General features: G+C 52.1%; 2 protein-coding genes and 2 pseudogenes across 2 annotated transcripts; 2 read left to right on the plus strand and 2 right to left on the minus strand.

Moving 5' to 3' along the window:
• The first annotated feature begins 986 nt into the window (after window positions 1–986).
• On the plus strand, window positions 987–1,661 carry LOC138106054 (feather beta keratin-like). The gene is made up of 2 exons (XM_069006072.1): window positions 987–1,113; window positions 1,318–1,661. Exons 1-2 carry the CDS (start codon window positions 987–989, stop codon window positions 1,659–1,661), a joined length of 471 nt encoding a protein of 156 aa, XP_068862173.1.
• A 2,777-nt stretch (window positions 1,662–4,438) lies between these two features.
• LOC138106055 (feather beta keratin-like) lies at window positions 4,439–5,112 on the minus strand. The gene is made up of 2 exons (XM_069006073.1): window positions 4,983–5,112; window positions 4,439–4,794 (listed from the first exon to the last, which is right to left on the minus strand). The coding sequence occupies exons 1-2, from the start codon at window positions 5,110–5,112 to the stop codon at window positions 4,439–4,441; spliced, it is 486 nt and encodes a 161-aa protein (XP_068862174.1).
• A 2,076-nt stretch (window positions 5,113–7,188) lies between these two features.
• Window positions 7,189–8,286, plus strand: LOC138106056 (feather beta keratin-like; annotated as a pseudogene).
• A 2,992-nt stretch (window positions 8,287–11,278) lies between these two features.
• On the minus strand, window positions 11,279–11,956 carry LOC138106057 (feather beta keratin-like; annotated as a pseudogene).
• Window positions 11,957–12,834: the final 878 nt, after the last annotated feature.

The raw sequence follows: 12,834 nt of genomic DNA on the forward strand, positions 1-12,834 counted from the left end.
AATGGGACGTTGTCAATATGCCATGGCATGACCTCACCAACAACACCCCAATCCCTGTAAGCTTTGCTTGAATCTTCTACATATTCTGGCACACACCATCAACTACACCACCTTGGTCCCTAATTCTCACTACTAAAACCTACCACCAAGGTCAGATGGAGACGGCCTCAGGAGCAGGACATGAAATTGCACAATTCCACAAAGGAACAACCAAACCATGACAAAGAAGGAAAGAAGAGCTTGCTGGCTCTCCGTTAGTAATTACTAAGTTTCGCTCACAGGAACAAAACATTAAGACTTATGATTATATGTTACGACACCTTGTGGCTTGAACGCAGAATAAGTGAATTGACGACACAGATCAGCTTGGGAAAAAGGGATCAAGAGTGACTTATTGCTATTCACTGGATTTCTGAATGAAGTCAAGGAATACACTTTAACTGACAGAATACACTGTCAAGTAAATTTCAGAAATCCAAAAGGACCATAACAAGTGAACAACCAGCCTCGTGTTTTCCACATTCTCCCTCCTGCCCACATTCAAGACACAAGGGCATGAACTGTCCTTCATAAATCAGGAACTGCTCAGAGGCAATAGGAACTTTACAAGTTATTACACAGTGACCTCCCAAGGAAATCAGCAGCTGCCTCAACATTCTTGGGTACAACACAATGACAGACATCCAGTGGCACAGAAGAGGGGCTGAGTCTTCACAAGGCACCCACAAACCAAAGCACACCATTGCCACAAAATTACCTCACTGATGACATTGCAGTTCCCCTGGGCTCTGATTGTTTATTCAGCCCTCTCTGACACACATTGAACAATCAAAACATCCCAAATATCAACACCTAAAAGCTGCCGCCAAGGTCAGATGGACACGAACAGAAGAGCAGGACAGTAGACAGCAGAATTATGTGAAGGAAAATAACTCCCCACCTCATGACTCACCAGTCTGGGCCAGGCAAGAGCTGCTGCCTGCAAAATGCCCCAAGGCCATGGGACAAGGCTGTCCCGCCCCTCCACAACCAGCATAAAAGCCAGAACTGGGGTCTCTCTCCCTCATACACTTCTCCTCAAGCCTTCTCCTCCTGCTCCTGCTGACAACCAGGTGAGCATCAAGTCCCTGACCCTCCTGATCCACCCCTCCTTGCCCCTCTCATCCAGCACACTCAGCTCCAGCCTCAGCAGCCCTCATGCCTCCCCACAGCCCCACAACAGCCTCCACACTCCCTCACCCTCCTGCATCACCACCCCTCACACCCCCACACCCCTGCCCTGCCTCACTCCCCTCTCTCTTCCAGGGACCCTCCACACCACACCCATGGCCTGCTACAACCGCTGCCAACCCTGCGGACCCACCCCGCTGGCCAACAGCTGCAATGAGCCCTGTGCCCTGCAATGCCAGGACTCCCGTGTTGTCATCCAGCCTTCCCCCGTGCTGGTCACCCTGCCAGGACCCATCATGACCTCCTTCCCCCAGAACACCGCCGTTGGATCCACCTCCTCGGCTGCTGTTGGCAGTGAACTCAGTGCCCAGGGACAGCCCATCTCTGGTGGATTTGGTGGCTTTGGCTACGGCCTTGGCTATGGCCGTGGATTTGGCTATGGGCTGGGAGGCCTGGGCTGCTATCGCAGAAGGGGTGGCTACATCTGCTAAGGACCCTTGGCACCACCCCTGACACCAACCACCCACTCCCTGGAACACATCTCAGGCATTGAGGATGCCTCTCCTGCCAAGGCTCTCAAGCGGGCTCAGCGCTTCCAGTTCCTGCTCTCAGGCCACCAGGCAAGGCAGCAGCCAAGGAGCCAGCCCAGGCTGCCTGCAAATAAGGCCTGTCCCTTGGCTCCTCTTTTTCCATTCCCTGCTCTGCATTGCCACTTCGTCTATCTGCGTCCTCCTGTGCTGCAAACCTCTTCTCCCAAGCCAGACACCACCAGGCACCTCTGCTGGGCTGCACCCAGAGTGGGGCTGGAAGGGATTGATGATCAGGCAAAACCTCTTGTAACCAAAGTACCTTGGCTGGTGGTCACTCTACTTGCACCTCAGCCTGGCTCCCTTCCATTTGCTGCTCATAACCTTTCACTCTTCTACCTAAATAAAGTTTTCCCGCATCACAGCTTCAGATGACTCCTTCTTCTTTCTTCCCCCAAGACTGTTCCAATCGCACTTAGTACAGCCAGGGTTGTAGAGTCCACTGGGGTGGCTGAAAAAGTACACCAAGACCTTTTTTAGGAATTATTTCCCCATTCTACTACCAACTGGCACACTTTGCTCTTCCAGTGCATCATCACACAAACCCTTCAGCTCCTGAATCACAGACCTGGATACACTTAAGTCAGGTCTAGCCCTGCCTCTGGCACAAGCCCCTCATCATCTTCCAGGCTGTGTGTTCACTTTGGCTGGACACCAGTTGCTCCTGACCCTCATCACCTTCCATGATCATTTACAGATCCACTTAAGCAGGTCCATATCTTCCTTGTCTTTAAGGCCTCAGAGTTCAACACAGAACTCTAGTCTCAGTACAGGAGAGCAGATGGTGAGATTCCCCCTCTCTCTTGTGCTGCCCACGCTGTGGGGATGAGCCCAGGACTCAGGGGAGTTTCTAGCTGGCGAGTGAATATGGCTGGCACATGTCCAATTCTTCATCCACCAACACCCCAAGTCTTCCTCCTTCGGGCTGTTCTCTATCCCCTCATATCATCCTGCCTGTATCCTGCATGTTTGGGATTGCTCCAACCCAGGTGAGGGAGATTCTGCCCCTCTGCTCTGTTCTGGTGATACTGGACTGTTCATCTCTGGGTTACTGGGAATAAGGAAGACAAGACTACACTGGAAAACATCCACAGTATGGCTTTGAGGGTGCTTTGGGGCTGAAGGCTTGGGACAGCCATTGGCCATGACATTGGGGCATTTTTTCAGGCAGAAGCCCTGGCAAATCATAAGGTGGGGAGTGTTTTGCTTCCCTTACCCCTGCAGTGCTGTGTCCTGCTCTTGAGGTCGTGTCTGTCTCATCTTGGTGGCATCTTTTAATGAGTTAGTATTGGTCCCAGCATTGTTGGATGAGAAAAGAGGGAACAATATCATGCACCTGGACTTGTGCACAGAATTTGTTCCAGTACCAGAAGGCATCCAAGTCTCTAGCCTGGAAAGATGTGGAGTTGTTTGGTTGGATAGTGTGGTGGATAAGGAATAGGTGGGATGCTCTAAGTCAAAGAGGATGGTCTAAGTGAAGCTGTTGTGGTCAATGGCTCCATGTGTGTGGAAAAAAGGGATGACTGATGACCTGAAGAGGCTACTATGGGACCAGGGTTATTTTCCATCTTTGTCAGGGAAATTGACGGTGGGATTTAGTGTGATGTTCAGCAAAATCATGGACCACACCAAGCTGAGAGGTGTGGTTGGTTGTCTGGAGGGAAGGGATGACATCCAGAGGGGCTGGAACAGGCTGAGGATGTGGGATATTGTCTATCTCATGAAGCTGAACGTGGCCAAGTGCAAGCTCCTGCACCTAGTTGGGAGCAATGCCACACATGGCTATAGACTGGACATTGAGGAGAAGGACCTGACGTGTGGGTGGATGAAGAACTGGACATGCTATGAGCACTCACAGACTAGAAAGCTCCCATGTACTGGGAGCTGTGTGTCATCCCCACAGTGTGGGCAACAGGTGAGGGGGTGTTTCTGTCCCTCTGCTCTGCTCTGGTGAGGCTGGAGATGTGTGTTCAACTCAGGGCACCCAAGCATAAGGAACACATTGTAGATAAACCTGAAAGATGATGAGGGTCTGGAGCAAGTGGTGTGTAGATAACGTGAACACACCAGCTATGTTTGGCTCGTGTCAGAGGCAGGGATAGACCTGCATTAGTGCATCTAGGCCTGGGATCAAGCAAGTGAAGGGTTTGTGGGATGCACCTGAAAGTGCACACAAAGTGTGCCAGTGTGTGCCAGTGAAGGAAGATGAGACGACTCAGGCTGGAATGCAAGAGAATTTTATTGAGGCAAAAGAACGCTGAAAGGTCATGAGTAGCAAATGGAAGTAAACAGATCTGAATTTCAAGTAGGGTGATGATCAGGTGTGAGGAAGACTCCTCTGCTTGCAGTAGGTTTGGCCAGAGCATCACGGCCTTCCTGCCCCACAGTGGCAGCAGGCCAGTGCAGGTGCCTGATGGTCTCTGCCGTGGGAGAAGGGGTTTGCAGTAGAGGGGACTGGACAGAGCCAAAGGGGCGATGCAGAGCAGGGAGCAGGAGAAGAGGAGATGGGCCATGCTTGCAGGCAGCTCAGGCTAGCCCCTTGGCTGCTGCCTTGCTTGGTAGCCTGAGAGCAGTAACTGGAAGCGCTGAGCCAGTTTGACAATCTTGGGACAGACACTCATCCTCAATGCCTGAGATGTGTTCCAGGGAGTGGGTGGTGTCAGGAGTAGTGCTGAGGGATCTTAGCAGATGTAGCCACCCCTTCTGCCATAGCAGCCAAGGCCTCCCAGCCCATAGCCAAATCCACGGCCATAGCCAAGGCCATAGCCAAAGCCACCAAATCCACCAGAGATGGGCTGTCCCTGCACACTGAGTTCACTGCCAACAGCAGCCGAGGAGGTGGATCCGACGGCGGTGTTCTGGGGGAAGGAAGTCATGATGGGTCCTGGCAAGGTGACCAACACAGAGGAAGGCTGGATGACAACGCTGGAGTCCTGGCATTGCAGGGCACAGGGCTCGTTGCAGCTGTTGGCCAGCGGGGTGGGTCCACAGGGTTGGCAGCGGTTGTAGCAGGCCATGGGTTTGGTGTGGAGGGTCCCTGGAAAAGAGGGACATGAGGCAGGGCAGGGGTGTGGGGATGCGAGGGGCAGTGTGTCACAAAGGCGAGGGAGTGTGGAGGCTGTTGTGGTGCTGTGGGGAGGCGTGAGGGCTGCTGAGGCTGGGGCCGAGCGTGCTGGAAGAGAGGGGCCAAGGGGTGCAGGAGCAGGAGGGTCAGGGTCTTGAGACTCACCTGGTTGTCAGCAGGAGCAGAAGGAGAAGGCTTGAGGAGAAGTGTGTGAGGGAGAGAGACCCCAGTTCTGGCTTTTATGCTGGTTGTGGAGGGGTGGGGCAGTCTTGTCCCATGGCCTTGGGGCATTTTGCAGGCAGCAGCTCTTGCTTGGGCCAGCTTCGTGTCATGATGTGGGGAGTGTTTTCCTTCATGCAATTCTGCAATTCCATGTCCTGACCCTGAGGCTGTGTCCATCTGACCTTGGCGGCAGCTATTAATTGCAAGATTTAGTGACCATTATCTTGGTACTGGTGCCTTTTAGGACATGTAGAAGATTCAACCAACCCTGAGGACAATTGATGTGTCATCAATGAGGACATGCCATGGCACAGTGACAAGATGTCCCATTTACCTTCTTTTCTCCTGCTGAATAAGCCCCCAGCTCTGTCAATATCTCCTTGTTTTAAGGATACTCAGGTCCTGTCAGTGTCCTGGTCTCCTGGCACTGCTCTTGGTCAACCATGTCCATGTCTTTGTTCCACTGTACAGCTCCACCAGTGGTGGGCAACAAGACGGTCAACTTCCTCAACCTCCTTGTATTACCTTTCCTATTCCATATTAACTAATTCTGTCCTGGTAATTGCTGGAGTTTTTACATCAGAGGGTGCATGGCCACATCATGATCCATTTATGCTCCACCAGGACCACAAGGTCCTCCCTTGCTTGAATGCTTTGGTTGACAAGGGAATGGTAACCAGTGTCATGTGCCTATATTTGTCTCAGGGCCTGAACACAGTCCCGCAGGACATCGTTATCTCTAAACTGCAGACACATGGGTTGGAAAGATTGACAAATCATTGGACGAGGAATTCTGCTCCTCATGCATCTTCTACTCCTTATCCTCCACCAGGTTTCCTTTCCATGTGTCAATCACAGCCCAGCACTGGGACCCCACAGTGTGAACTTGCTGGGCCCAGCTGAGACAAGTGCTACAGATGAACCAACACAAGACTGTTAGGAGCACAGGATGCCTCCCTAAGCCATGGGAATTGCTTTCCCATCTCTAATGGCAAATGCCAGGAGTATAGACAAACCTGGAGAGATGTATCCAAGGTAGGGAGGAAGAGAATGTAATCAAAGGGGCAGACCCCCACCCCAGGAACACATCCAAAGCTTAGAGCGGCCTAAAAGGGCTGTGAGGAAATGGGGTCCCTCTTCACCACACACACAAACCACAGCAAACAAGTGCCATGGGGTGACCTCAATGATGACACCCCATCACCCCAAGGCTTTGGTCACATCTTCAACCTATCCTGACATGAACCATCAAGAGCAGCATTTAAAATCTAATACACATAAAAGCTGCCACAAAGGTCAGATGAACACAGCCTCAAGAGAAGGACATGGAATCGCAGAATTCCAAGAAGTAACATCCACACCAAGACAGAGAAGGAAAGAGGAACTCGCCGACTGTCCATTAGTAATTAGTCATTTTTGCTAACAGGAACACAATATTACGACTGACAGGATATAAATTATGGAACTCTATGGCTTGAATGAGGAATAAACTAATTGACATCGTAGACCAGACTGGGCAAAAAGGAATGGGCCCGTGTTTGTTGTTTGGTTTTTACATTTCTGAATGAGGTCAAGAAATACACTTCAAATGATAGAGTAGGTTGTTGGGTAAATGTCAGAAATCTAAATGGACTATAACATTGGAAGAAGTTCAGCCTGATCAGACTACTTTTGCAGATCCTCTCCCTTTATCCCATTCAAGACACAAGGGCATGAGCACTCTTTTATGTATCAGGAAGTACTCCCAGGCACCGTGACCTTTCCAAGTGATTGCAGAGTGACCTCCCCAGGACATCAGCAGCTCCCTCGGCATCCCTGGGTGCAACACAATGACTGATGGACATCCAGTGGCACAGAACAGAGTCCAAAGCTGGAAAAGGCACCACAAACCAAAGCACACCAGTGCCACAAAAATGACCTCACTGATGACATTGCGCCTCTGCTGGGCTCTGATTGTTTATTCATCATGGCCTGTCACGTATCAAACAATCAAATCATCCCAAATACCAACCCATGAAAGCTGCCGCCAAGGTCAGATGATCACAGCTTCAAGGGCAGGACATGACACTGCAGAATTCTGTGAAGAAAAATACTCCTTAACTGATGACTCACCAGGCTGGGCGAGCCAAGAGAGCTGCTTGTAAAATGCCCCAAGGCCACTGGACAAGGCTGTCCCGCCCCTCCACAACCAGCATAAAAGCCGGGCCAGCACCTCTCTCCCTCACACATTTCTTCTGAAACCTTCTCCTCCTGCTCCAGTGCTGACAACCAGGTGAGCCTCAAGAACCTGACCCTTCTGCTCCTGCACCCCTGGCACCTCTCTGCCAGCACACTCGGCTCCAGCCTCAGCAGCCCTCACGCCTCCCCACAGCCCCACAACAGCCTCCACACTCCCTCACCCTCCTGCATCACCGCCCATCACACCCCCACACCCCTGCCCTGCCTCACTCCCCTCTCTCTTCCAGGGACCCTCCACACCACACCCATGGCCTGCTACAACCGCTGCCAACCCTGCGGACCCACCCCGCTGGCCAACAGCTGCAACGAGCCCTGTGCCCTGCAATGCCAGGACTCCCGTGTTGTCATCCAGCCTTCCCCCGTGCTGGTCACCCTGCCAGGACCCATCATGACCTCCTTCCCCCAGAACACCGCCGTCGGATCCACCTCCTCGGCTGCTGTTGGCACTGAACTCAGTGCCCAGGGACAGCCCATCTCTGGTGGATTTGGTGGCTTTGGCTATGGCCTTGGCTATGGCCGTGGATTTGGCTATGGGCTGGGAGGCCTGGGCTGCTATGGCAGAAGGGGCGGCTACATCTGCTAAGGACCCTCAGCACCACGCCTAACACCAACCACCCACTCCTTGGAACACATCTCAGGCATTGAGGACGACTCTCTGGGCCAAAGCTCTCAAACAGGCTCAGCGCTTCCAGTTACTGCTCTCAGGCTACCAAGCAAGGCAGCAGCCAAGGGGCCAGTGCAGGCTGCCTGCAAGCATGGCCCATCTCCCTTCCTCCTCTTCTCCTGCTCCCTGCTCTGCATCGTCCCTTTGGCTCTGTCCAGTCCCCTCTACTGCAAACCCCTTCTCCTAAGCCAGACACCATCAGGCACCTGTATTGGGGTGCTCCCATTTTCGGGCAGGAAGGCTGTGATTCTCTGGCAAAACCTCTTGTAACCAAAGGACCTTGGCTGGTGGTCACTCTACTTGCACCTCAGACTGCTCCCTTCCACTGGATGCTCATGACCTTTTACTGTTCTTTTGCCTCAATAAAATTCTTTTGAATTGCAGCCTGAGTCATCTCATCTTCCTTCACTGGCACACACTGGCACACTTTGTCTTTCAGGTGCATCCCACAAACCCTTCACTTGCTTGATCCCAGGCCTAGATGCACTAATGCAGGTCTATCCCTGCCTCTGATACAACTCACATATGGGTCGTGTTTTCACTTTGGGTGGACACCAGTTGCTCCAGATCCTCATCATCTCCCTGGCCCATCTACAGCTCTGCTTCAGCAGGTCCATATCTTCCATATCCTTGGGCGCCCAGAGTTGAACACACATCTCTAATCTCCCCAGAGCAGATTAGAGGGTCAGAATCGCCCCCTCACCTCTTGCCCTTGCTGTGGGGATGAGCCCAGGACATGGTGGGGGGCAGGGGGGGCGGTTTTGTGAGTGCACATGGCTGGGCATGTCCAATTCTTCATCCACCCACAACCCAAGTCCTTCTCCTTGGGCATGCTCTTAATCAACTCATCACCCATGCAATATCCATTACTGAGATTGCTCTTACCTAGATGCAGGATCTTGCACTTGGCCCTGTTGACCTTCATGACCTTCACACCAGCCCATCTCCTCATTGTGTCTGGAACCCTCTGGATGTCATCCCTTCCCTCCAGATCATCAAACACTCCACTCACCTTGATGTCATTCCCATTCTTGCCAAGGGCACACTCAATTGCACTGTCCCTGTGCCTGACAAAGATGGGAAGTGATAATGGCTCCAATATGAGCCTCTGTGTGTCACCATTCATCCCTGTTCTCCACACAGACATGGAGCCGTTGATTACAACTCTTTGAGTGAGACTGTCCTGCCCATTCCTTATTCACCCATCAACTCCACATCACATTATAGACAAGGATGTTATCTGGCAGAGGAATAAATGTTTTGCACCAGTCCAGGTACATGGTGTCAGTTCCTTTCCGCTCATTCAGCAATGCTGGAACCCCATCACAAAAGGGCATGAAGTTTGTCAGGAAGAATTTGCCCTTCATCAAGCCATGATGAGTGTCAGTGATCAACCTGCGGGTTTCCATATGCTCTACCATATTTTCCAAAGGGTTCTGTTCCATGATATTCCCAGACACAGAAGGAACTTTGACCAGATTGTACTTCAGCCCACTCCTCATTCTTTTACCTTCTTAAAAATGGGGGTTCTCATCTGCTACGCATCTAAGGGGACACTCGTGCCACTGCCCAGTTCATTATTCAGGATGTTCAACAGAGTTGACCCCATGGATCAGACTCCTGGGCAGAAGCATCAGAATTTCACCTCCATTTGCACTTCGGGCCACTGATCAGCAGCCTCTGGGCACAGCCCCTCAGCCACTCGCAGCCCACTCACTGCACTCTCAGGAAATCCAGACTTGCCCGGCTGCTCTGGGAGTGCAGAATGGGAAAGAGCATCAAAGGCTTCACAAAAGGGTTGACTTCAACAGCAGCCACAGCTCTCTCCTCATGCCCAGGCTGAGTCACAGGGACAGAGCAGACACAGAGCTCAGACAAGCACCATTTCCTGAACAGAAATCCTCCAAGAGAAATGGCCTCAGCCCTGGGCACTTGCCACAATGCAAGACTCCAAAGGCCTGGCTCACCCCACCCCTGCTTCTGCTCCCATTTTCATGAAGGGCAAATTGCTCCTGAAATGTTTGATGGGGTTCCAACACTGGTGGATGAGGGAAGAGTAACTGATACCACGTACATGGACTGGTGCAAAGCATTTATTCCTGTGGCAGAAAACATCCTTATCTCTAACCTGGAGAGATGTGAAGTTGATAGCTGAAACATCAACTGTGGGGTGGAAAATGGGCAGGACGGTCACACTCAAAGGCTTGTGGTCAACGGCTCTATGTCTGTGTGGAGAACAGGGATGAGTGGTGACTCACAGAGGCTCATATTGGAACCATTATCACTTCCCATCTTTGTCAGGCACAGGGACAGTGCAATTGAGTGTGCCCTTGGCAAGAATGGGAATGACACCAAGGTGAGTGGAGTGTTTGATGATCTGGAGGGAAGGATGGCATGCAGTGGGTTCTGGATAGGCTGGGGAGATGGGTTGGTATGATTGTCATGAAGGTTAAAAGCACCAAGTGCAAGATCCCAAATCTGAATTGGAGCAATCTCAGTAATGGATATTGCATGGGTGATGAGTTGATTAAGAGCATGCCCAAGGAGAAGGACTTGGGTTGCAGGGGGATGAAGAATTGGACATGCCCTGGCCATGTGAATGTGCCGACCAGAAACTGCCCTGGGGTCATAACCACAGTGTGGGCAGCAGGTGAGGGGTGATTCTGACCCTCTGCTCTGGGGAGATGGGAGTTGTGTGCTCAGCTCTGGAGCCTCAAGGATAAAGACCGGCTTGTGTGGACCTGTATGTGGGCTAAAGAAATAATGAGGATCTGGAGCAACATGTGTGTAGCCAAAGTGAAAACACGATCCATATATGGCTCGTATCAGAAGCAGGGATAGACCTGCATTAGTGTATCCAGGCCTGGAATCAAGCAAAGGAAGGGTTTGTGGGATCCACTGGAAAGGCAAAGTGTGCCAGTGTGTGCAAGTGAAGGAAGAAGAGACATCACAATGCTGCAATGCAAAAGAATTTTATTGAGGCAACAGAACAGTGAAAAGTCATGAGCAGCAAGAGAAAGGGAACTAGTCTGAGGTGCCAGTAGGGCAAACATCAGTCAAGGTCCTTTTGTTGAAGTAGGTTTTGCCAGAGCATCAAGGCCTTCCTGCGCTACAGTGGCAGCAGCCCAATACAGGTGTCCAATGGTCTCTGGCTTGGGAGAAGGGGTTGGCAGAAGAGGGGACTGGACAGAGCCAAAGGGGCATTGCAGAGCAGGGAGTGGAAGAAGAGGAGTAGGCAGATAGGCCACGTTCGCAGGCCAGAAAGGCATCCTCAATGCCTGAGATGTGTTCCAGGGAGTGGGTGGTTGGTGTCAGGGCTGATGCTGAGGGTCCTTAGCAGATGTAGCCGCCCCTTCTGCCATAGCAGCCCAGGCCTCCCAGCCCATAGCCAAATCCACGGCCATAGCCAAAGCCGTAGCCAAAGCCACCAAATCCACCAGAGATGGGCTGTCCCTGGGCACTGAGTTCACTGCCAACAGCAGCCGAGGAGGTGGATCCAACGGCGGTGTTCTGGGGGAAGGAGGTCATGATGGGTCCTGGCAGGGTGACCAGCACGGGGGAAGGGTTGATGACAACATGGGAGTCCTGGCATTGCAGGGCACAGGGCTCGTTGCAGCTGTTGGCCAGCGGGGTGGGTCCGCAGGGTTGGCAGCGGTTGTAGCAGGCCATGGGTGTGGTGTGGAGGGTCCCTGGAAGAGAGAGGGGAGTGAGGCAGGGCAGGGGTGTGGGGGTGTGAGGGGTGGTGATGCAGGAGGGTGAGGGAGTGTGGAGGCTGTTGTGGGGCTGCGGGGAGGTGTGAGGGCTGCTGAGGCTGGGGCCGAGCGTGCTGGAAGAGAAGGGCCAAGGGGTCCGGGGGGGGGGGGGGGGACAGGGACTCGATGCTCACCTGGTTGTCAGCAGGAGCAGGAGGAGAAGGTGTGAGGAGAAGCGTGTGAGGGAGAGAGGCACTGGGCTGGTTTTTATGCTGGTTGTGGAGGGGCGGGACAGCCTTGTCCGGTGGCCTTGGGGCATTTTGCAGGCTGAAGCTCTTGGCTGGCCTAGTTGGTGAGTCATGAGGTGGGGAGTGTTTTCCTTCACAGAATTCTGCAATGTCATGACTGGCTCCTGAGGCCATGTCCATCTCACCTTGACGGCAGCTTTCATGGGTTGGTATCTGGGACGATTTGAATGTTCAATATGTGACAGGTCAGGATGAATAAACAACCAGAGCACAGCAGAGTTGCGATATCATCACGGAGGTAATTTTGCGGCACTGGTGTGCTGTGGTTTGTGGGTGCCTTTTGAAGACTGGGACTCTGTTCTGTGTCACTGCATGTCCATCAGTCATTGTGTTGCACCCAGGAATGGGGAGGGAGCTGTTGATATCCTGGGGAGGTCACTCTGCAATTGCTTGGAAATGTTATAGCATGTAGGAGTGTTCCTATGGATGAAAGGGAGCTCATGCCCTTGTGCCCATGCTCATGCTCATGTCCTAAATGGGATCAAGAGAGAGGATCTGGAAAAGTAGAGGCTGGGCTGGTTGAACTTCTTCTGGTGCCACGGTCCATTCAGGTTTCTCATCTTTACACAACATCGTATTCTGCCATTTAAAGCGTATTCCTTGTCATCATTAAGAAATCCATTATACAAAGAACCAACTCAGCTTGATCCCTTTTTCTCAGGTTGGTCTGTCATGTCAATTTGTTTATTCCACATTCAAGCCATAAGGTTTCATATCTCATATCCTTTTAGTCTGAATAATCTCTTCTTGCTAGCAAAACCCAGTAATTACTAATGGTTGGTCAGCGTGGCCCTCTTCCCTCCTCTGCCATGGTGTGGGCGTTGCTTTGTGGAATTCTGCAACTCCATGTCCTTCTTTTGAGGCCATGTCCATCTGACCTTGGAGGGAG

The sequence above is a fragment of the Aphelocoma coerulescens genome, chromosome 2 (assembly GCF_041296385.1).
Source record: "Aphelocoma coerulescens isolate FSJ_1873_10779 chromosome 2, UR_Acoe_1.0, whole genome shotgun sequence".
Lineage (NCBI taxonomy): Eukaryota > Metazoa > Chordata > Aves > Passeriformes > Corvidae > Aphelocoma > Aphelocoma coerulescens.

Coding starts and splice junctions, on each gene's coding strand:
- LOC138106054 (XM_069006072.1), top strand. CDS start 987: ATGCCCCAAGGCCATGGGACAAGGCTGTCCCGCCCCTCCACAACCAGC. Junction 1,114..1,317: donor TGCTCCTGCTGACAACCAGG/TGAGCATCAAGT, acceptor GGACCCTCCACA/CCACACCCATGGCCTGCTAC.
- LOC138106055 (XM_069006073.1), bottom strand. CDS start 5,112: ATGCCCCAAGGCCATGGGACAAGACTGCCCCACCCCTCCACAACCAGC. Junction 4,795..4,982: donor TCCTGCTGACAACCAGGTGA/GTCTCAAGACCC, acceptor CCTCTTTTCCAG/GGACCCTCCACACCAAACCC.